General features: G+C 42.4%; 1 protein-coding gene across 3 annotated transcripts; it reads right to left on the bottom strand.

Moving 5' to 3' along the window:
- Positions 1–479: 479 nt before the first annotated feature.
- On the bottom strand, positions 480–22,961 carry ZBTB5 (zinc finger and BTB domain containing 5). 3 transcript variants are annotated; one of them, XR_006737737.1, is made up of 3 exons: positions 21,422–22,546; positions 2,846–4,937; positions 480–1,302 (listed from the first exon to the last, which is right to left on the bottom strand). XR_006737737.1 is itself a non-coding variant. In XM_045562471.1 (2 exons), exon 2 carries the CDS (start codon positions 4,931–4,933, stop codon positions 2,906–2,908), a length of 2,028 nt encoding a protein of 675 aa, XP_045418427.1. In that variant the 5' UTR covers positions 4,934–4,937; positions 22,729–22,961; the 3' UTR covers positions 480–2,905. The 3 variants fall into 3 exon arrangements, 2 of the variants coding, with proteins under 2 accessions (XP_045418427.1, XP_045418426.1); XM_045562471.1 differs by lacking the exon at positions 21,422–22,546 and adding an exon at positions 22,729–22,961 and having other exon boundaries at positions 480–4,937; XM_045562470.1 differs by having other exon boundaries at positions 480–4,937.
- Positions 22,962–23,214: the final 253 nt, after the last annotated feature.

Raw genomic sequence — 23,214 nt, 5'->3', positions numbered from 1 at the left:
CTGCACACTTTGCTCCCTTGCCCCAGGTGGCTGCTCTGTTGTTAATAACCACCTCCCCACTCCCCAGAGTCGGGCCACAGCATCGCCATTGCCAAAGCTCTGCTCTGCTCAAGGAATCAGCTTCCAGCTCTAAGCCCTCAGCCAAGCCAAAGTGGCCAATGGAGTTTTCAACCTGGGAGGCAGGTCCAGGGAGCAGCACAAGATGAAGCAGATCCTCTAAGAGCAACCAGGTAGACCAAGAACAAAACCTCACACATGATAGCTCAGAGGCAGAAAAGGCAGGCAGGGGGAAGGCGGAAGGAATAATTTGAGGGAAACGACCAGTAATTGTTATTAATCGACGACATTATCTTCTGGAGGCTTAGTTTAAAAAAAGTACTAGTCAAAGCAGGGCTAGCAGAGAAAGAGATAAAACGCTTTTTTTTGTTTCAACCTTAATAACTTAGGCAAAGAAAAAGAACACATATTTAGAGGCATGGATATGACAAATTTTTTATTTCAAAATCTGAAATTGTGATCAGCATAGCACCACTGACATGGGTGCCTTGATAGAACTTTATGATTTAATCACCAGAAAGGCTTCTACATGATCATGCCAGGCTATAATTAAGGCTCACCAATCAAATTTCAGGTACCCAATACCAGTTAACTACAGATCATAGGAACCCTGTGACTGGTTTTCCAGAGAACCTTGGAATTATTTAAGTGCTACAGCATGTACAAGGACACTGGCCCACAAGCTTGCTTCTCACACGTTGAAACTGACTGACTAAGAGGTAGATGAGAGAGTCCAGGTTCCATCTAGCAGTGCAGAGGCAGGGCTCCCGCGTGTATCAGAGACAGGCCCCAAAAGCAACGTCTGCACATGGCCGAGGGAAGGTGAAGGGGCAGGCTCCTGGCACACCTCAAGACAGAAGGGAAGGAGGGCCGCACTGTTCTGCTGGTGTCACTGGATCCTCTCCCCGGGCCCAGGCAGGGCCTCTCTTGTTCTCCATGCTGACCCACCTGAGTCCCAAGATCAATCTCCTTGTAAGACACTGGTCCCTACATCACGTAAAGGGGTGGATGTAGAGCCTCCCTCCTCACATCATGTCAGAACACGATTGCTAACCATGAGCCGCATACAGAACTGAACTCCACAGGTGATCCCACATCCTCCAGTGGCCTCTTTCCCACGTCTACTCAGAAGGAGAGGAAGCACAGGTTTCCTTTTGGGCTTTGCTCCCTGGGAATCAATTCATGGGAGATGTCAAGTCCCTCTGGAACATTATGAATTAATCCACAGATGTGTAACTGCACACACTAAATTAAGAGGAGAAAACACACTCTCATTTTTGTTTTAGGCTCCACATAAATACTTAAGCTTTCTAAACACAAGAACTGAATAATTTCTCTGAATTACACACAATGATTTGGTATCCCTAAGAAAGATGTATAAAAAAATAAAATGAACTCATTTTCATGCATGAATTAAAACGACTTCATGAGTTCTATAGAAATGCATTAACCTGGGTTGTTCCCTGGACACACATGAGCCAGAGCTTGGCCTTACACAGGTGCCACCAACAGCCCTAATGGCACAGGGTCGATGGCAAGGTGGGGCTGGGGATGTGAGGCCAGAGGGCCCAGAGAGGCCCTGGGCGGTGATCTGAATGTCTCTCCAACAGTCTCAGATGCTACTTGGTGACTTCTGTGCTATGGGCTGACTCTTAACGGAGCCTGGAAAACATCCATGAACACTACTGTGTTTGGATTTCAAACAATTTTGAACATTCAGTATTGAACTGGGGGAGCAACAACAATACAAGTTTTGGGTCTATATTGTTAAGAGTACAGCATATAACAGTAATAAAACCCATGGCGGGTGGAATTTTTGGTTAGTTTGTAACTGAAAACAGTACTCTAGGCCTGGCAGAGATACGACATGGGGCATGGGAGTGTGAACAGGCTTGTCCTTGGGTGGGATGTGTCAGCCCGGACTGGCCCTCGATATCTAGATGGAGCAAAGGGCAGATGTGCCATGAAAGACCCCACAAAACATGACTCCACATCATCAGAACAAAGACAAACACTAGCTCTTTTCTGACTTCCTAACATGGAACTGTAACATCCGTAGTACAAGTCAGTTAGAACACTGCTAAAATAGCACATACAGAAACAATACCTTACTTGTCACTTTCTACAAGTACATACTCCATTTACAACTTTGTTTTTAAAACCGGAAAAAAACTGTTAAAACATCTATCTAACAGTGATGTATTTGAAAGTATATACACCTAATAGTCCAAGAGAATGCTCACTCTGGACCCAGTGTCAGCACCATCAAAGTGCAGTGTCTGTGACTGCAAATCAGACAAAAATAAAAAATACAGTACTTTCTGAGGCCTAGGACTAGCTCATGATACACTTTAAAGCATTTGTGGCAGACAGGCGTGTCCTCAAGGGCCTTCTTTTCAGACAGGCGCCAAGTCACCACTGGTTACACATAAGTGTGTTTTGCATCACTGTACAGGGATATAATACTCCCATCAGAGGGTATAGGAAATTTAATGCTTCACAGAGTTTTACAAAAATGGCTAAAAAATTTTTTTGCACTGCAATTTTTAAATTTTTAAATGTGCCACTCTGAACAATATCAGTTACAAACTACTTTATGACCGTATTACTCAACCCTAAGGAAGAACTTGGTTTTAGGGATAGCATCCCTCTCCCAAGGCGTGCACTTCACTCAGAAATGCAGCAGCACAAATGCTACATGTGTTAGTTCTCCACTTATTAATTGCTGAAATTTGCAAGAGCCACTGGGCAGCCTGAAGCCTCAAACCCAGTGGCATTCATTGCTTACCAAGATATTTTAGTTTCAGTCCTCTAACTGGCTTCACCATGGTCTCGGGAGGACACGTAGCTAGAGCAAAGTGCTGGGAAGATTGCTGCTCTGCCAGCGCAGGCAGGTGGTCTTCGAGTGTTTATACAAGTGGCTGGACTGACTAAACCTCTTGCCACACTTCAGGCAGGCGTAGGGCTTTTCACCTGTGTGAACACGGATGTGCTTCTTGCAATCTGTCAAAGTCAGAAAAGTTTTGCAGCAGATTTTGCAGGCATACTTGCGAGCTCCCTCTACAACCAAAACATTGTGCTCTGATAAGGCCTTCTTGCACTTTGACAGGACATCAGCAGATGCCCTGGTCAACTGTGGAGGGCCAGGCTGGGAAGGATGGCCATTTTCAAATGAGGACGTGGCCCCATTCATCATTAGCTGGGAACTGGCAGAATTTTCTGGGATCTGTGAGCTCCTGACAGAAGTTACAACTGGCATTTTTGGAGCTATGCGGCGGTAATATGGAAAGTTACTGGCTCCTCCCCTTGAGGAACCTATCATTACCCTGGAGAAGGAGTGGAGGCCCAAACCAGACCTGGAAAAATCCATCCCGAACTGTTCTCCTTGGTATCCGGATGTCTGCACACACGGCAGGCCCATCACCTCCTGCATAGGCCTAACAAAGTGGGAGTCTGCAGGTTCACTAAATGGGTTCTCCACGTGGGAGCCAGGGGCAGAAGAGGGCCCGCCTGCAGGCCCAGCCTCTGGACTCAACAAATAAGGGGCCTCACCCTCCAGCCTGCAGTCACTAGTGGTGTTTGGGATGTTATCGTCATTGTTCTGATTTGCACTGAAGTTACTTCCTCTACTCTTATTAAGAAAATTTGAAATACTAAAAGTTGACTTATGCTCTAGGTTATTTGTGACTTCCAAAATGTGGATGTCACCTACCCTGTCCGTGCTAGACTGAGGATCTGAAAAACTCCGATCACTGCTTTCAGGGCTGAGGTCTATCTTCTCGGCACTGACCACAACTCCTTCCACTTCCACAGACTCGCTGCCTTCTGCCTGTGAGGTCACATCACTCACTTCATCCTGAGGCTCGGGGGAGCTCAGGGGCTCAGATTTAACCACCACTCTCATGTGCTCCTTCTCACCAAGGCCAACCTCAGGATTTTCACACTGAAAACCACTTTTCTCAGTTGCAGCTTCCTGATCAAAACTAGTCTCAACCTGAGTTGCACGAGAGGCCATAGACAACTGCGCCATGTTGCCGGCACTGTTGTCAGACTGGCTGGGCACCTGGGCATCTTCTTGAGCACCAAAAGACTGGTCAAACATGATAGTACTGTCTTCCTGGTTGTCAGGCATTCCATCAGCTTTGGGGTTATCCACAATTTTTAGAGAATCTGGTGAAAAGAACTCCTCCCGAGAATGAACCCCCGAAGGCCCGTTCTCTGGTGTAACATCTGAAATGGCAGACTCATCCATGGCGGGCCGGAGGCGCTGTCTGGACCGTTCCTCTGCAGACTGCTTGCGCTTATGAAGGCGTCTCATGGGGAAGGGCGTCCGCTGGTCCAGGTTACTGCGCATGGACGAGCTCATGGGGGCTGGCTGCTCCTCGCCACTCTGGCTGGGATTGAGGGCTGAGCTCACAATGCTTAGTCCCAGCTGCTGCAGCATAAAGGAACGCTGCATGCGGGCACTCTGCTCCTGAACGCGCTCGCTGGGAGGAGACATGGGTAGCGTCCTTGTCGTTAGGTAATGTTTACATGCCTTAACAACAGAGTTCAAATGCAGGTGAGAGGCTGCCAATAAGACATCCATAACATTGCTCTCCCCCAGCATGAGGGTGGAGGTATACATCATGTCAATCAGCGCGGCAAAGGCCTCTGCTGTCACTACCTCGCTATCCAGCTGGATCATGTTCATGGTCTGATCTCCCTCTGCCACTGAGAACAGGGCTCGGAAATGCGTGCTGCATGCTGCCAGAACAGAGCGGTGGGCTTTAAAGTGTCTATTCCCCACTACAATGACACAATCACAGAGCTGGCCATGAAGTCTCTGATAGTTCAGTTGCTGGAAGATCTGTTCAAAGTGACCAGGAAAATCCATGATCCTACAGGAAAACAAAGAAAGAAAAGTGTTAAGACTTAGATAAGCTTAAGTCAAAGTCAGAACAGAGGGTGGGATGAAAAGCCAAGCTTGGACCTTTTAAAGCTTGTGATGTCTCTGATGACAGGCATATACACTAAGAACTTGTCAAATAAGGAGCAAACGCCAACCCAGCTATCAGCCCAGGAAGTATACACATGTGTGGGCTCAGCCACTGGCTAAGTACAGGCTCCCCTTCACTCGTCATGTGACCCACTTATAACACTGAGGGTCTGGTAAATACCAATGTATAGGTGACAGCATATCTATCCCACAAAAGTTTGTTAGAGTTCTGCATTCCCTGAGGAATGAACACCAGGAAATTCCGAACAGTCTTAGAAACCTTAAATAAGTGAAAAGGGCAAATCAATATTAGTTGAGAAGATTTCCAGTTATAGATGGTAGTAGATTGCACACATGTATTTGCCCGCTACTTAGTCCTGAAACCCCATGAAAAAGACACTAAAGTTTTTTGGTTTTATTGTTGTTTTAAAGGCATAAGGCCACAAGAAAAAAAAGAGACATCAATAGCATTTTGGCAGCTGGGGAGCGGTGAGTGAATGCAGACTGAGCATACCCAAAAAGCTAAAATCCTAAACTGGCATTAGATAAAACAACTTGACATATACAAACCTCCCTCTCAAAGGCTCAGGAACTGGTGCCAGGGGAAGTGGAGCACAGGTGTGACTAAGACAGGAGGCCTGGCTGAAAGTCAATCTGATTAAAAAAACTCACACACACAGAAAAAAGATAACTCTATAGAGAAAGAGAGTAGACCAGGGGTCATCTGTGGCTAGGGGTGAGATCAGAGAATAAATGCAAATGCAAAGAGGGATTTTTTGGGGGGGTGGGTGTGGCAGAAATAGCCTAAAATTCTATTGTGGTCATAGCTGCACACCTTAAAAAATTTATTAAAATATTTGAACTGAACACTTAAAACATGGAATTTTATGGTATGTACATTATACCTCAAGAAAGCACAATACATGATACCTCAATAAAAAGAAATTCTGGAGAAAGAAAAACAAGAGATGAATAAGCTTGGTCTAGAGTCCCTTTTGAATGGTAGGGCTTCTACAAAACTAAACTGACTTCTTAGAATAACACATGTGTCTCTGATGACAGTAAGGAATTATTATTTTTTTCCTTAGTTGTGATAATGGTACTATGATTTTTTTTAAGAGTATTTTTAAAAGATGGAAATAGTTACAGAAGAAACAACGATGTCTGGGCTTTGCTTCATAAGTTTATGTTGTATATTTGAAATTTGTCATAATGAAAAGTTAGAATTTAAAAAGGAGAAAAAGAAGAGCCCACAAAGCCTCTGAGTGGATCATTTTTCCAATGTGGAGTAGGGAACCATTAAACATCTGTACATTTTCAAGTTCTGGACTCACTGGAAACAAGAACTTGCTTATTCTTGCCCAAGAAACTGCTACACTTCCTAGGAACTGTGTGACTGCCGATTAAAAGTCTCTATCCTTGGCTAGAGCTCATGACAGACCCTCATTATGTAGTTAGAACAGAGTCAATAACCCCAAAGGGGCACTCCTTGGTCCCCTCTGTTCACAGGCTCTACAGAACTGAGGGACCCATAGAGTTAAAAATCCTGTTCCCCTCTCCCCAGAGTGAACCTCTGGTCTTCTGGGGTCGGGGTTAGGCTGAATATAATGGCTAATCCCTGGGATTCAAACATATACAGACTGAATTTCTAATGTGCCTGGTACAAGAGACAAAATGATCAACAAGACAGATCCAATCCCTGCCCTCAGGGGAAACAGACTAATAAACAAGCTATAAGCAAATAAAGTCTTGTAAGTGCTATGACAGGGGAAGCACAAGGTACAACAGGAGACAAAGAAGGGGCAGCTGCTTCTGACAGGGTTGGGCAGGGGTAGGGAGTGTGGAAGTCTTGGAGGTTGAAGCAGAGAGACTTTCTACTTAGGATGCCAGGTGAGCACCTTAGGCCAGAATCAGGCACTATGCTGAAAACAAACTTTAAGTTAAGTCTGCATACAGAAGATAAGACACCCCTCCTCACCTGCCACCTTCAACCCCTTTACTTGCTCAGCAACGGTAAGACTAGCAAAGAGACTGGAGATTCCTCTGTGTAGAAACTGATGTTTGGGAGTCCCTCCAACAGAACACTTGGATCCCCATCTAATTTTCCTATGGTGAAACCTACTAGTCCTCAAGGCCTAGCCATCCATTCAGCTTCCAATCAGTTTATGCTTCACTCTTAAATATGAACAGTTAAGGAGCACCACAACCTGGACGAAAAAACCCTCTAACATACAAACAGGGGAAAAAAGCATTTGGAAGAAACAGAAACAATGCAGAGGAAAAAAAAAAAAAAAAAAAAGAAAACTAAAGGGGGAAAAATACCTATAATTAACATCCTCAGAGAGAGAAGATACCACATCCATGAAACAAGAAAATACAATTTCTTTTTTTAAAAAAGAAGAATATTCAGGGAAAAAGAAAACTACTGGAAATTAAAAATAACAAAAAAATTTAAAAGTTAATAGAAAGGTTGGAAGAGAATGGTTGAAGAGATTTCACAGGCAGGACAAAGGAGAAATAAAAGTGAATGAATAAGAAAGAGAGTCCATCAATGGATAACTGGATAAAGAAAATGTTGTATATGTATATACCATGGAATACTAACTAGTACACCATAAAAAAGAATGAAATCATGTCTTCTGCAGCAACATGGATAGAACTGGAAGCCATTATCCCAAGTGAAATAACTCAGAAACAGACAAATACTTCTCACTGATGGTGGGAGCTAAACAGTGGGTAAGCACGGACACACAGAGGGGACTAACTGACACTGGAGAGACCAAAAGGTGGGAGGGTGATGGGGACGAGGGATAAAAAATTACCTACTGGGTACAACGTACGCTATTCAGGGATGGGGCACACTAAAAGCCCAGGCTTCACCACTATGCAATATACTCATGCAACAAATCTGCACTTTACCCCCTAAATCTATAAAAATTTTTTAAAAATTAAAAAAAAAGAAAAAGAGGATTAATGAGGTCCAACATCTGACTATATAAAGAGAAAGACAGAAAACAGAGGGAAAAAATGATTTAAGAAATAGTATTTTAAAAATTTCCAGAACTGGCTGGGCACAGCAGCCCACGCCTATGTAACCCTAGGACTTCAGGAGGCCAAGGCAGGAAGATCACTTGAGGCCAAGAGTTTGGGACCAGCCTGGGCAACACAGTGAGACCTCGTCTTTACAAAAAAAAAAAAAAAGAGGAAATTATCTGGGTGTAGTGGTGTGCGTCTGTAGTCTTAGCTGCTCAGGAGGGTGAAGTGGGAAGATGTCTGAGCCCAGGAGTTCAAGGTTACAGTGAGCTATGATCATGCCACTGCATCCTAGCCTGGGTGACACAGCAAGACCCTATCTCAAAAATAAAATAAATAAATAAAATAAAAATTTCCAGAACTAAACAATTTGCTTATAAAATTTCCAGACTAAAATGGCCCACCAACTACTCAACAATATGAAGTCCCCACACTAGGCTTATTACAGTGACATTTTACAACACTTGGGATTAAATATCCTGAAAAAAGGAGGGGGGGAGGAGTTTGCTGGTTACAAAGAATCAGGAATTAAAATTAGATTTTGCCAAGGCAATATGGAAAGCTAGGAGTGATACTTCCTTCAAAATTCTCCAAGAAAATCATTTCCAACTTAGAATTCCACACTCAGCCTAACTATTTAACAATTATGATGATAAACTAAGGCATTTTCACACAAGCACAAATCCAGAGGTTTATCCCTTTTCAGGAAGAGACTAAAGGCTGTGCTTTAAGCAAGCTGGAAATAAACCAAGAAAAGGAAAACAAAGAATGCGGGAAAAAGGAGACCCATCATAGAAGACAGGCAAAGAGAATCTAAGGATGATGATGTAGCCCAAGGTGACAACTAGGCAGCAGGCCTGGAGAGCAAGCAGTTGAGATGGGAGCAGGATGCAGGACTATAGGAAGGTGGTTTCCAAGGGGAGTAAGAAAAAGCAATGGACAGATCATCTGATGTGGTTGACAGTGCTGAGAATTTAACAGTTCCATCAAAGTGTGAAGACAAGTGGTTAAAAAAAACAAGAAAACTTAAACATGGAGCAATAATTAACTCCAGGAAAAATAAAAGGTTGTTTGCAGTTCATTTGTAGACAATATTTACATAGGCATAATAATATGAACACTGAACCAAATCTGAGATATTGGGAGCATGAGAAAAGGCAAATTTGCACTGGAGGGACAGAGGAGAAGTAGTGTTAATAGAGTTTAGTCCTCTCTTTTCCTATTAGTCCAGAAATACTGTCTGAAATAGGTTATCTCAAAAAATAGTAGCATGTTATTTAGAAATACAGAAGTCAATAGTGCAAGAAACAGCTGAAACAATTGCAAATGGCTGCCTCTGAAGAGTGGAAAATTGATGGGGAAAAGAATGGGACAGGGGACTGCTGTTTTTGTTTATTTATTTGTTTGTTTTTAACCTATAAGCCTTATGGAACTATGTGGTTTTAAATATATAAATATACACATTAATTTTTATAAAATTAAATTTTAAAAAGCATGGTAGATCCTTGGCATTCTAAAGGTATATAACTTTGCCAATCTCCAAATTCACAAATACCATTCTGGCATTTCACAAGAATTACTGCAAGCAGAAGGCAACATGGACGTCAAGCAGCTCGCCAGGCACAACCACTCGCTCTGATGCCCCAGCCTTATGAAATCGGATAAAGCTGTTCAGGATCCTGGGAAATACCTGAAATGGCAAACTCTAAATCCATAAAAACCAAGTGTCTACTGTGACAAGTGAGATGCCATTTTGTCGTACCTGGAAAGTAACTATCGGAATGCAAAATGCCTCAATGCAGTAGTCACATGTCAGACATACTCTTCTGCTTCCTATGTTTGTTTACCTTTGAAGAATTTCCAACAACAAAACAGATCTCTGAAACACACTTTCACACTGACGATGTCTGCTCTGTCGTGCATGAGAGATCAGATCTCCAAAGAGGCAGCTACTGCCACATCCCTTCTTGCTTTACCAAGATTCCCTGCTGGGAGGAGAGGGCCAACAGGGGCAGGCAGCAGCACACACATCCCTGAGCCCCACCCAACTCACTCAGGGACCAGAGAGCTCAAGGTTTGGGGAGATGAAACAAAATGCAATTACTGCTCACAAGTCTGTAGCCCTGCCTTAGAAAGTAAATTCAAAAACTAATAAGTGCCAAGTTCCAAAGAGGTGATTATTTTGTAGTGGTAACAGGGAAGAAACATTCTGGTTTGAAGAGCAAAATTAATCAAACAGGGAATTGCTGCAAGCCTCAGAGTTGCTCTAACAACTAAGGGACCATGTAAATTTGGGCCCTATTAGGGAAAAACAAGCATCACCAGACACTGGGTGTATTGCTTTCCCTCCTACTGTGGATAATGGAGCCAGCACTGCAGTAGCAGTCTCAGTGGCGACAGTAATAGAGGTAGTGGTAAAAATAAAATAAAAGTAACTACTGTTACTGAGAGCCTTCTATGTGCCCACCAGTCACTGTGCTAAGCACTTTTTATTTATATTACTTCTAATCTTCAAAACAACCTTGTCAGGTAGGAATTATTATCCTGACTTAACAGATGAGGGGAGACATGAAAGACTAACTTACTTTCCAAATAAACTATATTTCAACCCAGCATACCAATGTAAAAGGATAGTGATAGTCTGTTCAATGCTTTTCTTTGGCAACAAGCAGCAGAAGTTATGACGACAATAGCTTACTTTCTAAAATGTCAGTTGTCTTGATTATAAGAAACCACCACCCTTTTCCATCAAAGGTCATACACTAAAATCTCAAACTCTTAATGTTTAATCCCTACTTTCTATAGAAAAAATAAAAACAGCAAGAAAATTGTGGTCCCAGAAGCACCATTTTGAGGAAAATTTTCCAGGGCCCAGACACCTTTGAGAAGAGGCTACCGAAGTAATTAAACATAACCCCAATAAAGACAAAGGCTTATGGTGGGGCCCTGTGGCTAACGCTTATAGTCCTAGCACTCTGAGAGGCCGAGGCGGGAGGATCGCTTGAGGTCAGGAGTTTGAGACCAGGCTCCACAAGGGCAAGAGCCCGTCTGTTTTTAGCTGGGCATGGTGGCACATGCCTGTTAGTTCCAGCTACTCGGTAGGCTGAGGCAGGAGGATTGCTTGAGCCTGGGAGTCTGAGGTTGCTGTGAGCTAAGCTGACGCCACAGCACTCTAGCCCAGGCAACAAAGCGAGACTCTGTCTAAAAAAAAAAAAGAAAAAACCAAAACTATTTTAGGATAGAAACCTTCCTATGATGCAATACTGAAATAAATAGCTACTGCATCACATGCCAGGCAATGTGATTAAATACAGGAAATACGACCAATCCTTCTGAATGGATCAGTAAGAATGATTCATGCATAGTAAAGCAACTATTACTCTGATTGCACTGATTGAATTTTAAGATGAACTATTTAATATCTAGTAACACAAGCATAACTCAATTAAGGTAAAAGTGGAACCATGCGTTAAAGCAAAGGAGACATGCAGTGGACACACTAGCATCATTTTAAATACATGCTTTAGTCATCCCAGTGGACCAAAAGTTAATATTCCAAGAATGAGTTAGAAATAGCAGTGTATTACTATGATGCCTAAAAGTGATTCCAAAGACTATGAATATGAGGAAGACTTAGATTCATATTGCCTTAAGTAGGGTTCCCCAGAAACAGACTGTGAGAGGATTCAGGTGCAAGTGATTTTTTATCAAGGAGGTGCTCCCAAGAGAAACTGGGAATGGCAGAGCAGAAAAAAGCAGCAGCAGCAGCCAAGCAAGGGTATGATTTTTGGGCAAAATCCCAGCCTTAGCCAGATTTAGCAGGAGAGCACTGGAGTATAAATAACGCCCCTGAGTTTGAGCCACCTCAAGGCAAAGGTACTGGTCTTTCACGGCCCTGCATCAGTCACTCAATAACTAAGAGCCTCCCCAGGGTGATGTAAACCGCCAGGCCCTTCTGGCTCCCCGGGCCCATGCACAGTGATGCCAGTCACCCCAAGGCAGTCCTCGGAAGAGTCACAGATGCAAAACCATTAGAAGTAAAAGCACACAGAAGATGCAGGACGGGTGCATAGAACCGGTAAAAGGGATCAAGGGGATCTGGTCAGAGCTCCACAGTATCTGCCACACACATTTGGTGATACTAAAGAATAAAGTGATAATGTAACCATATGTACAAACAGATGCTGTCTGTTAGTAAAGGATATTTTTGTATATTTACATGATACATGTACACTCTCAATCCCCTACCCCTGGTCCCACAGCCATTAGGTAAACAAGAAATCTCAATTCCATTTTTTTTTTTTTTTTTTTTTTTAAAGACAGTCTTGCTCTGTTACCCTGGGTAGAGTACAGTGGCATCATCATAGTTCACTGCAACCTCAAGCTCCTGGGCTCAAGTGATCCTCCTACCTCAGCCTCCTGAGTAGCTGGTACTATAAGTACATGCCACAACATCCAGCTAGTTTTTCTATTTTTTAGTAGAGACAAGGTGTTGATCGTGCTTAGGCTGGTCTCGAATTCTTGAGCTCAAGCAATCCTCTTACCTTGGCCTCCCAGAGTGCTAGGATTACAAGTGTGAGCCACCTTTCCCAGCCCCTCAATTCCTTTCTTGATTCTAAGATGACATTTAGCGTTAAGAGGTCCACTGTAGTAAAAGTTGGTAAATGTTATTTTAATAAAAATCCTTAACAAAATAATTTACCACAACATACTTTCTCGATTGAGCTTTCAAGCATGACAAAAGAAATCTAATTAATTTATGTATTAAAATATAGCTAGCTGTAGATGGGGGCTTGGTCTGTCGCCCAGGCTGGAGTGTAGTGGCACAATCATAACTCACTGCAGGCTCGAACTCTTGGCCTCAAGTGATCCTCTGGCCTCAGCCTCCAAGTAGCTGGGATTACAGGCATGAGTCACTGCGCCTGGCATGGCTATAGTTATGATAGTCTGTCAATTAAGGTTTTGTAGTTACAACCAACAGAACCCAACTCTGGAGAGCTATATGCTGCATTTATACATTTGCCCACCTCCACCCCTGATTGTGCTGGGGAAGCAAGGAGGAAGGATTTCTCTGGTTTTACATCTGTAGTGGAAGGCTGACTGCTGATTTATCCACCTGACAAGATTATACATAAAGAGGGTCAAGATAATTCACCAACATGAACTCAGAGGGCTATGAGGAAGGGAGAAAGAATACCAAAAAGCTAAAAAGCCATATTATATGATACACTAGGCAAGAAAATGATCTGGTCAACATAAGGATAACTCAAGAACTGGTAGAGCTTAATTTATATTTCATGTTCCTTATAAAAACTAGTCACCCGAAATAAGGCAATGTGTGCAGCAAATTCTATTTTCCAAGATGGCCAGCCACATTAAAATTTCCCATCCCACATGCTACCTTACAATGTGATATGATGTTCCTCTCAAAAGGTGGGGTCTATGTTCCCTCTCTTGATGCCAGGCAGGTCTATGACTATGGCAAAAGTTACACTATGTAACTTGTGAGCTAGGCCATAAAAGGGGACACAGACTTCTGGTCTTTTTGGCTCACTCTTGGTAGCCAGCCACCATGCTGTGAGGAAATCCAGCTGAAGTCTAGGTGACAATCAGCATCTGCCTCCAGACATGTAAGTGTGCCTTCAAGATGACTTCAGTCCCAGCCACTGTCTGACTACAACCACATAACAGACCCCAAAGGAAAATCATCTCACTGAGTCCAGTCAACTCCCAGAACTGTTAGAGATAATGAGGCCGTGTGCAGTAGCTCACACCTGTAATCCTAGCACCCTGGGATGACTGCTTAAGGTCAGGAGTTTAAGCCTGAGCAAAAGCGAGACTCTGTCTCCACCAAAAAGAGAAAAATTAGCCAGGCATCGTGGCGCACACCTGTGGTCCCAGCTACTCGGGCGACTGAGGCAGGAGGATTGCTTGAGCCCAGGAGTTTGAGGTTGCTGTGAGCTAAGATAACACCACTGTACTCTAGCTGGGGCGAGGGGCGGGGGGGGGTGTGTGCCGTGCTGGGTGAGACTCTGTCTCAAAAAAAAAAAAGATTTTTGTTGTATTAAGTCATTAAGTCTTAAGGTGATTTGTTACACAGCACTAAGTAACTGCAACAATGTGAAACTTGTTACCATTTCCCCACAAATCAACTTTTAAATACTACCTTCTAGGGATAAACCCTTTGCTTTTTTTTTTTTTGGTCTGAATATTACATCTTCAGAGGAAATCACTTCCCACCCATTCTTAGTCTATGCAGTACAGATCAGACTGCCCCAAACCCGTGAATCCAGGAGGGGACAGATGGTCCAGGGAGGCCTGGCCAACTTGGCACCCACTCCCCTTAATTACAGTTGATTGTTTCAGAGACGGGTATGTGACCCAAGTCAAGACCATTAGAGTCTGTCCTAGGGACTTTTGCTGGTACTATCAACAAAGAGATACTCTTTTCACCAAAATTACAAGCTGTGAGGGAGATATAAATCTAGCACTGAGAGTGACCATTTTTGCCTATTTGAGAAAAAAGCAGTACCAAACACACTGTCCTGATGACATCAAGACCCTGGGAGCCAGCCATGACCGCAGTTAGCATCACCCTAGGACTTCTTAGTTTCATGAGCCAACAAATGCCCCCTTTTATCTTAACCTGGTTCATGTTGGATCTCTGCCACACAATCAAACATAAGGGTCAAATTACATATCCCAGAAAACCTAAGTAACATAGCTACCTTAAAACCTTTAAACCCTTTTTGGATCTAGAAGGAATATTTTAAAAATTCAGTTAGTCTGGGAGATATAAAATTTGCTACTCTGCTCTGATGAAACGGAATCATGAATCAAGATCACTGATATTCAAAACTCTCAAGCAACTCTAGCAAAGTCAGAGGTCCATCCTAAAAGCCTTAGGAAAGTGCATGCTGAGAATATAGGTGGTTTACCCAAAGTTGCCTGTCTGAAGCCTTCAAGCTAAGGAAAAAAATTTCAAAATGTGACAATATAGGTCTATATAGCTGGAGGAGTTGTGACAAGCGATCCACCAATTTGTACAATAACTGTGTCCGACCCAAAGCAAGTGTATAGTATAGTATTTGTTATCTGCAAAGACAAATATTTAGTAATTTCAAAACTAAACCTAATTAAGAAAATACACTCACACTGCTGCTTATTACATTAACATGAATAATCAAAACTTGACTGTTTTCTCAATATATTTACTTTCCTAATAATGTTTTACTTAGCCTAATAAAAAAAGTTTGTGTACTAGGAGAACAAGTCTATTAACAGCACACTTTAAACTATTTGACTTATTTATTGACATACACATGCTTTTCAATAATATACTTTGTTCATAAAGAAAAGTATACCCATACTCAAGCACCATCTTCCATAACATCAAGTAATTTGCTGTTTGTATGCCAGGCAAGACCTAGAGAAAACAATTTCACCTTCTACCTGGAGAAAAGTTGCTACCTGGAGAAAACGATTTCACATTCTAAGGAATTCTTAACATTCAGTAGCCCCAATCTAGATAAAACCCTAGCAGAAAAACAACTGAACAGAACATTTCCTCCACTTGTAGAGATGATATAGATGAAAATAAATCCCAGAGAGCAAAACCAGGCAAAGTCCCAGTCAAGAAGGCTAGGATTTTTGACAATGCTCCAAGTCAGGCAAAGTGGAGTCCTGGAACATCCATTCATTGCTCTGATATGACCAGCAAAGTGCGAGCAGGCGAAGGCTGGGACTAGGCAGGCACAGGGATGCTCAGGGTTAACCCCAGATACCAGACCTGTCAGCATGACTAATGTCATAATATCTCTGGTTCTGCTCTGTCAGGGCTGGCTCAGAAATCGAACAGATTAGGTCTATAAAACAAGGAAATCCATCAGTGACTAAAGATGAGCATGACTGAGGAAGTCAAGCTAATGACAGAAACCCTTACCTTCTCACCCTACCCTCCAAGTGTCCCCAGTTTGCCACCTTGTTTTCCAGTCCAAAATTCCTGGGGATGAACTCACCTAGAGCTTCATAACTCACTCTGAGTAAGAAAAGGTATTAGCAGTGCCCTACTTACATTCCTAGTGCAAATGCAGATACCTTTTCTACTAAAGCAGCTTATTGAGGGCAGGGGCTGTATTTTCTCTCTTTCCCACAAAGTGCCCGATATACAGCTCGGTAAGTTATTTGTTCAATGAAATTTTGCTGTATATAGATGAAATATAACACTATATTACCCAACAATCACTTTTCTGAGAATCTCAACTATCTCTAAAACCAGCCAAAACCCAGAAAATCTCAGAACACCCAAAATAAGATCAAAGCCTATGTGTGAAAGATTTCCTCATAGGAAAATCCCTCGAGCCCTCACATAGTCTTTTGTTTTAAACAAACAAAACGCTGAAATTTATGCTTAAGTTTTTCTAGTTACTGAACTGAAGATGAGCAATAGCAACTCTAGAATGAGAGCAAGGAGTGGCTGCTTAACTTAGGACAGCTGCAAAAAGAGACAGCTGACCCACTAAGGGAGAAAAGAGGCCCAGCAGCGTGGAGCCACGTAGTGACAGGGCTACATAGCCCAGGAGATCTCAACAGCCCATAAAGGAACTTGTGTATTTGGTCTAAAAATTCATTTTATGTTTTGAATTGCTTACTCTGTTCAAGGTTAAGTGCTGTGGAGCACAGATTTGTATGACATAATATTAACTGCCACAGGTGCTAAGTGGAAATAAGACACACACAAATAACAATATTACAAAGTAGAAGGCATTAAGTGCCACATAAGAGGTGAAGTATACTCAGTGGCTTGGAGAAGGCAAGGTTATTTCCAATGCTTCATGGTGGCACTGACAACAGAGCTAGGTCTAGGTTTGGATTTGGACAAACTGAGATGGAAAGTACATTCTAAACAGAGGTAAAGATGTAGAGGGGTTTGAGGTGGGGGAAGCAATGTATCCAGTTTGGCTAGAAAGTAGGTATTGGATAGCGAATGCTCATAACTGATGTTATGATTACTCCAATTCATCAGAAAGGTTAACCATAAGGCACATAATTTTGGACTAAAGACTATCATTACTTTTCAGATAACTTTAATAAAAATTTTTTAAAAAACTTTTTTTAAGGCCGGGCGCGGTGGCTCACGCCTGTAATCCTAGCACTCTGGGAGGCCGAGGCGGGTGGATCGCTCAAGGTCAGGAGTTCGAGACCAGCCTGAGCAAGAGCGAGACTCTGTCTCTACTAAAAATAGAAACAAATTATCTGGCCAACTAAAAATAAATATAGAAAAAAATTAGCCGGGCATGGTGGCGCATGCCTGTAGTCCCAGCTACTCGGGAGGCTGAGGCAGGAGGATTGCTTGAGCCCAGCAATTTGAGATTGCAGTGAGCTATTATGACATCATTGCCATCACTGCACTCCAGCCTGGGCAACAAAATGAGACCCTATCTCAAACAAACAAACAAACAACAACAAAAAACTATTCTGCAAGGAGCCAGGGTTCTTTGGACAAAATGATGATTTCTAGGACTGGGGCAGGAAATATGCTATAAGTCTGGTGTATCTTGCAACATCAAAAATAAGGAAGTGCTTAAAAACAAACAAATACCCATGAAAATGGGATTATGTGAAAGGGATGCAGGTACCAAGAGGAGAAAGACCTCCCAATGGCCAAAGCTGGAACAATTTGAGCAAAAATAAATGAATAAATCACTACTGGATTATAATCTAAAGTATAAAATAAATATCCATGGGTCTATATTGATATAAATAAATGATTGATTAAATAAATACAGGAGGCAAATCTCCCACGCAGAAAAATTACAAATAATTTACGTAGATACTTTATCCTCAAGGAGGTGGTGCATAATTCCCCACTCTGGAAGTGTTGGCTATGCACAGTGACCTTCTTCCAGAGTGTACTAAGGAATGGGAAGGGAAAAGAGAAGTTTAGAGTGGAGAAATTTGACAAACACTATCTCAGCCAGGTGACTAAGATCAACATAAAAGGGTTATAAGTCATGTTGACAGTATGCATGTTAGTGTGTATCACATGTTGATGTGATGATAATGGCACTTATGTGTTCTTTTCCCCCAAAACCCATAACCCCAGTCTAATCATGAGAAAAACATCAGACAAATCCAGCTGCGGGAAATTCTACAAAATACCTGACCAGCACTTTATCAAAGTCATCAAAAACAAGGAAAGTATAAGAAACTGTCACAGCCAAGAGGAGCCTAAGGAGACATGACGACTAAATGTAATGTGCTATCTTGGATGGGATCTTGGAACAGAAAAGGACATTAGGTAAAAACTAGGGAAATCTGAATAAAGAATGTACTTTAATTAATAACATATCAATAATGGTTTATTAATTATAACAAATGTACTACAGTGATGTAGGATGTTAATAATAGTGAAACTGGGTGTGGGTACATGGAAACTCTCTCTGTACTATCTTCACAATTTTTCTATAAATCTAAAAATGTTCTAAAAAATAAAGTTTATTTTTAAAAAGTAACACTCTTCAGTAAAGTTTTTTTGTTTTCTCATAAAAATGTTATTTATGTTCACATATAATGGGTTTATTATTTTTAATGAATAAATACAATACTTAAGATTTCTCTCAAATTTTTAACTTCTAATATGTTAAATGCTGCTAACTATAACTCACAATAAAGCTCTTTAGAGTCACCAATAATATGTAAATGTGTTAAGGAATCCAAAGGCCAAAAAGTTTGAAAAGTAGGTAAGTTTTGCATATATGGAAAAATTCACGCATGTGGAATCTCATCCTTCAAAAATATAGGATAGCATAAATACAGGAGTGTAAATACAGACTTTAGTGTAAAGGCATTACACCATGTTAACAATATTGTATACAGAAAAAAATGGGGGGAGCAATTCACCCAAATCATTTTAAACTTAGGAAGTTGGAAATAAAGCATTTGTAAACCTGTTATCAAGTACACAAAAGTTAACACACTATCAAGTATAATTTCCAAACAGCAGACCCACCACTTAATCATCCTTTAAAATTTGTAAAACAAACATTTTATTTGTTAATTTCCACTTAATATAAGGAAAAATATCACTCTTCATAGGCTTCCTTTCAGTAACAAACTTCCTCCAAAGTACAAAGGCAAATTTGGAAAATTCACTGGTTTTGGTTACAAAAGTGTTTTAATTATTCCAAATTTCATTAAATATAAGATGTCAGTGATTATAAAATGCATTATTTCATGTAACACTAGGAAAGGAAAAAAATTACCAATTAAACTATCACATAATGCTTACTTATGGGATCCTCTCTTCCAGGGAAGTAAAATGTGAACAAAATGAGTGTTGGAATCAAGTAAATACTGGAACCTTCAACATGTCATCCAAATATGTTAGAAGATCAGAAGGAAAACTACCCATAAAACAATCTTGGATACTAACAATCTACCCATATCTACTACATTATAATGAAGTCAGTACTCCAACACAATTCCAAATCTGTTTGAGCTGTCAAGATAAATCGCAGCTTTTAGCAAATATATGTATAACTAATTAATAAAATGAAAAGCACTCCCCCAAACTGGATCTTGAGATTAAAAGCCACTATAATCATATAGTGGTGAAAATTATGAAAACTGTAAAAAGCAATAGTTCACTCAAAAACAGCTGGTCTTTTAACAGGTGAGAAGTTCACTTCATATGCAGACAAAAGATAAAGTGTACTGTACCTTCCATACTAACAGAACTGGCTCTACCAGACAACATCCATATTTGAAAAATATTAACTAGAGTAAAAGAAAAATCATATGCTTAAAACTAACACAGAGGAAAACTATTTACAATTAATTTACATTTTAGAAAATAAAAGTTGAATGCTAACATGGAATCAATACCTTGGGTTCTTTTTTTCCCTTTCCAAGGAGAATTTGAGGGAGATTCAAGATTCTGTATCAGCACTATAATAGGTTTTGTCAATCTCACTCAATACAAGGTATTTTTAAGTCTCCAATTCCATATAATTCATGCTAAGTACTTTTTTTTTTTTGAGACAGGGTCACACTCTGTTGCCTGGGCTACAGTGCGGTGGCATAAGTATAGCTCACTGCAACCTCAAATTCCTGGACTGAAGCGATCTACCTGCCTTAGCCTCCCCAGTAGCTGGGACTACAGGCCCATCCCACAATGCCTGGCTAATTTTTTTTTTAATTTTTGTAGAGACCGGGGTTTTGTCATTGCCCAGGCTGGTCTTGATCTCCTGCCTCAAGCAATCCTCCCATCTTGGCCTCCCAAAGCACTAGGATTACAGGTGTGAGCTACTGCACCCAGCCTATTTTTTTATTTTTAGAGCTAGGGTCTCATTCTGTCGCCCAGCTAGTAGTGCAGTGCTGTGATCAAGCTCACTGCAGCCTTGAACTCCTGGGCTCACGCAATCCTCCCACCTCAACTTCCTGAGTGACTAGGATTACAGGCTTGCCACCACGCCTGGCTAATTTTTTTTTTTTTTTTTTTCATTTTTATGTACAGATGGGGATCTTGCTAAGTTGCCCACCTGGTCTCTCAAGCCCCAAGATTCTCCAGCTTTGGCCTCCCAAAGCAGTAGAATTATAGGCATAGCCGCGGTGCCCAGTCTCATGCTAAGTACTTTAAATACTTAAAACATTCACATGCATTTTGGTCTCCAAGTGATTTTTTTTTTTTTTTTTTGAGACACTGTCACTCTGTTCCTTGGGCTAGAGTGCCATGGCGTCAGCCTAGCTCACAGCAACCTCAAACTCTTGGGCTCAAGCAATCCTTCTGCCTCAGCCTCCCGAGTAGCTGGGAATACAGGCATGTGCCACCATGCCCGGCTAATTTTTCTATATATATTTTTAGCTGTCCATATAATTTCTTTCTATTTTTAGTAGAGACGGAGTCTCGCTCTTGCTCAGGCTGGTCTCAAACTCCTGAGCTCAAACCATCCACCTGCCTTGGTCTCCCAGAGTGCTAGGATAACGGGAGTGAGCCACTGAGCCAGGCCCAAGTGATTTTTTTAATTACTTCCACTTCCTGTGACAGTCTTGTAACAAAGTCTCTTTTGAGAGTGCTGACCCCTAAATTTAGGAAAACATCCCACTATAAGATACTTTTCCTCCAAATCTTACTTATCACTTTCAGAATTTTGCCAGAGGCACATCAATTAACCAGAATCCAGATTGCCAGCATCCCTAGCTAGCTAAAAGTTGTATTTTGACACAACTTTTAGGAGAAAAAAGGCAAATCTCCACAAAACAAGTTGACTCCAGGACTCCTCAAAAAGTCCTGGTCTACTTATTCAGCAAAACCCAAGGGCCCAGAACAGGTTCCCAACCAGTGAGTCTTACCTGGAAGGTCACCAAGCTGGCTGCAGTGGACAGGTCAGTCTTTCCAATTGAGATTTCCAGAAGGGTTAAAGGAATAGTGGAAGGCCTTCCTTTGGCTTGGGGGCTTTTCTCTAAAATTCCTTCTCTTCTTCCCATCTCTTTCCTCCTCACTCTTTTAGCTTACTGCCAACCACCCTCACCATGGAAATCACAAGACCTCAGGCAAATGAAAAGCAAGTACTCCAGAAACACCATGAGACACCTAGCCCACCTCTCAAAATTATTTAGGGTACAACAGCCCATACAGGGACAAATGACCAATGATGACTAAGGCACAACATTCTCTTTAATCTCTAAAAAAATGATCCAAATGCATGTAATATTTTGTACTTAATACAGCTGAAAAGTATATTAACATATTTTGGAAATATTTTTGCTTCAATTCTTGAAGGTTAAGAGTTTCTTCTATTAATTTAAATTAACAAGAACCGCAGCATACTACTTAGTAATCAAGGCATTACTGTGCCTTTACCTAAAATTCTTCCTCCAGATTAAATATTTAGGATTTGTCTTCTATTCAGAAACTAGCTTCTACATATCCTCCACCGCAGACTGACTTAATAATAAATGGCCATTTTGAAAGAAAAGAACTAACCTTCAACCCCCCTTAATTTACTGCCTTTTACTAGTATTTATGTACAAATCTGTATGTCCTCCAAACAGGGGACGAAGGTGGAATGGCTATGTCTTAGCACTGCATTCTCCCGAAAGTAGTGGGCATTCAATAAATGCCTATTAAACACTTCAGTCCCCTCGTAACAAGTTGGGGCATTCCAAAACAGTGACTCCACCCCTCCAAGGTCTGCCGCCGGCTCCCCATCACAGACTGACTGTGGCCTTGCTCAAGTGAAATGAAACCTCGTAGCTCATTACCCAGGATGGGAGTAAGGGAGCCATTCGACTCCATCCCGCAGGGCAGCAGATCCTCTGTTCATCCGCCAGGCTGTGGGTCCCGAAGCCTTTCCCACCCCATTCCGGTAACCTATGTCGCCAGCCGGAGATCCGCAGGGGTACTAGCCCCCGCCCCACCCGGCAGACAGCCTGGCGTCGGGACACCGGGGACGCCTGCGCAGAACAAACCGCCTCCCACCCGCCTGGCCCCTCCGCTCGGAAGGGTAACAATACCCCCTCAGAAAGACCGGCAGGGTAGGCGGGGGCCACCAGTACTCGTCCGCACGCTCCCCGGCGTGATCCTCGTGCTCAACCGTCTCCACGTGAGCGCGCCCGCGCGCGCGCCATCACCACTCTCCCTTAAGGTGTCTCCTCACCTGAGCCGGGCTCCGCCCCCCTCCTCCTTGCTGAAGGAGGCGGTGACCCCTCTCCGATCGGACCCGACAGTGTCGGAAGAGGTGGGAACGTCCAGACTGCCGTCTCCGTGATGGGACTTCCTCCCCCTTCCGCCTAGCCCCCGCCCGCCCCTCCTCTGGTCCCCTAGCTCCTTCAGCCCCTCCGCCGCGGCACTCTAAGAACACGGCGGCTGCTGCCGACAAACGGAAGTGACGCGATGCAAGCTTGCATCCTGCGCTCCATTCCTCCTCCCCGCGATCGTGCTTCTACCAATCAGCAAAGAGGAGGGCGGGGCTAGGGCATGAGTGCAGCCAGCCGGCGCGCAGAACCCGGAGGAATTTTACTCGGCCCCCAGAAAAACTGACCAATCCAAGGTCCCAGGAGCCTGGTTATGTTTACTACCGACTGACTCCGTGAGCTCTCTGACCAATCAGCATTTGCCTTACAACACGTAAAACTGTTATTAA

Source organism: Lemur catta, chromosome 10, assembly GCF_020740605.2.
Source record: "Lemur catta isolate mLemCat1 chromosome 10, mLemCat1.pri, whole genome shotgun sequence".
NCBI classification, from domain to species: Eukaryota; Metazoa; Chordata; class Mammalia; order Primates; family Lemuridae; genus Lemur; species Lemur catta.
Note: the sequence above shows the minus strand (reverse complement) of the source record. Positions and strands in the feature narration are given on the sequence as shown.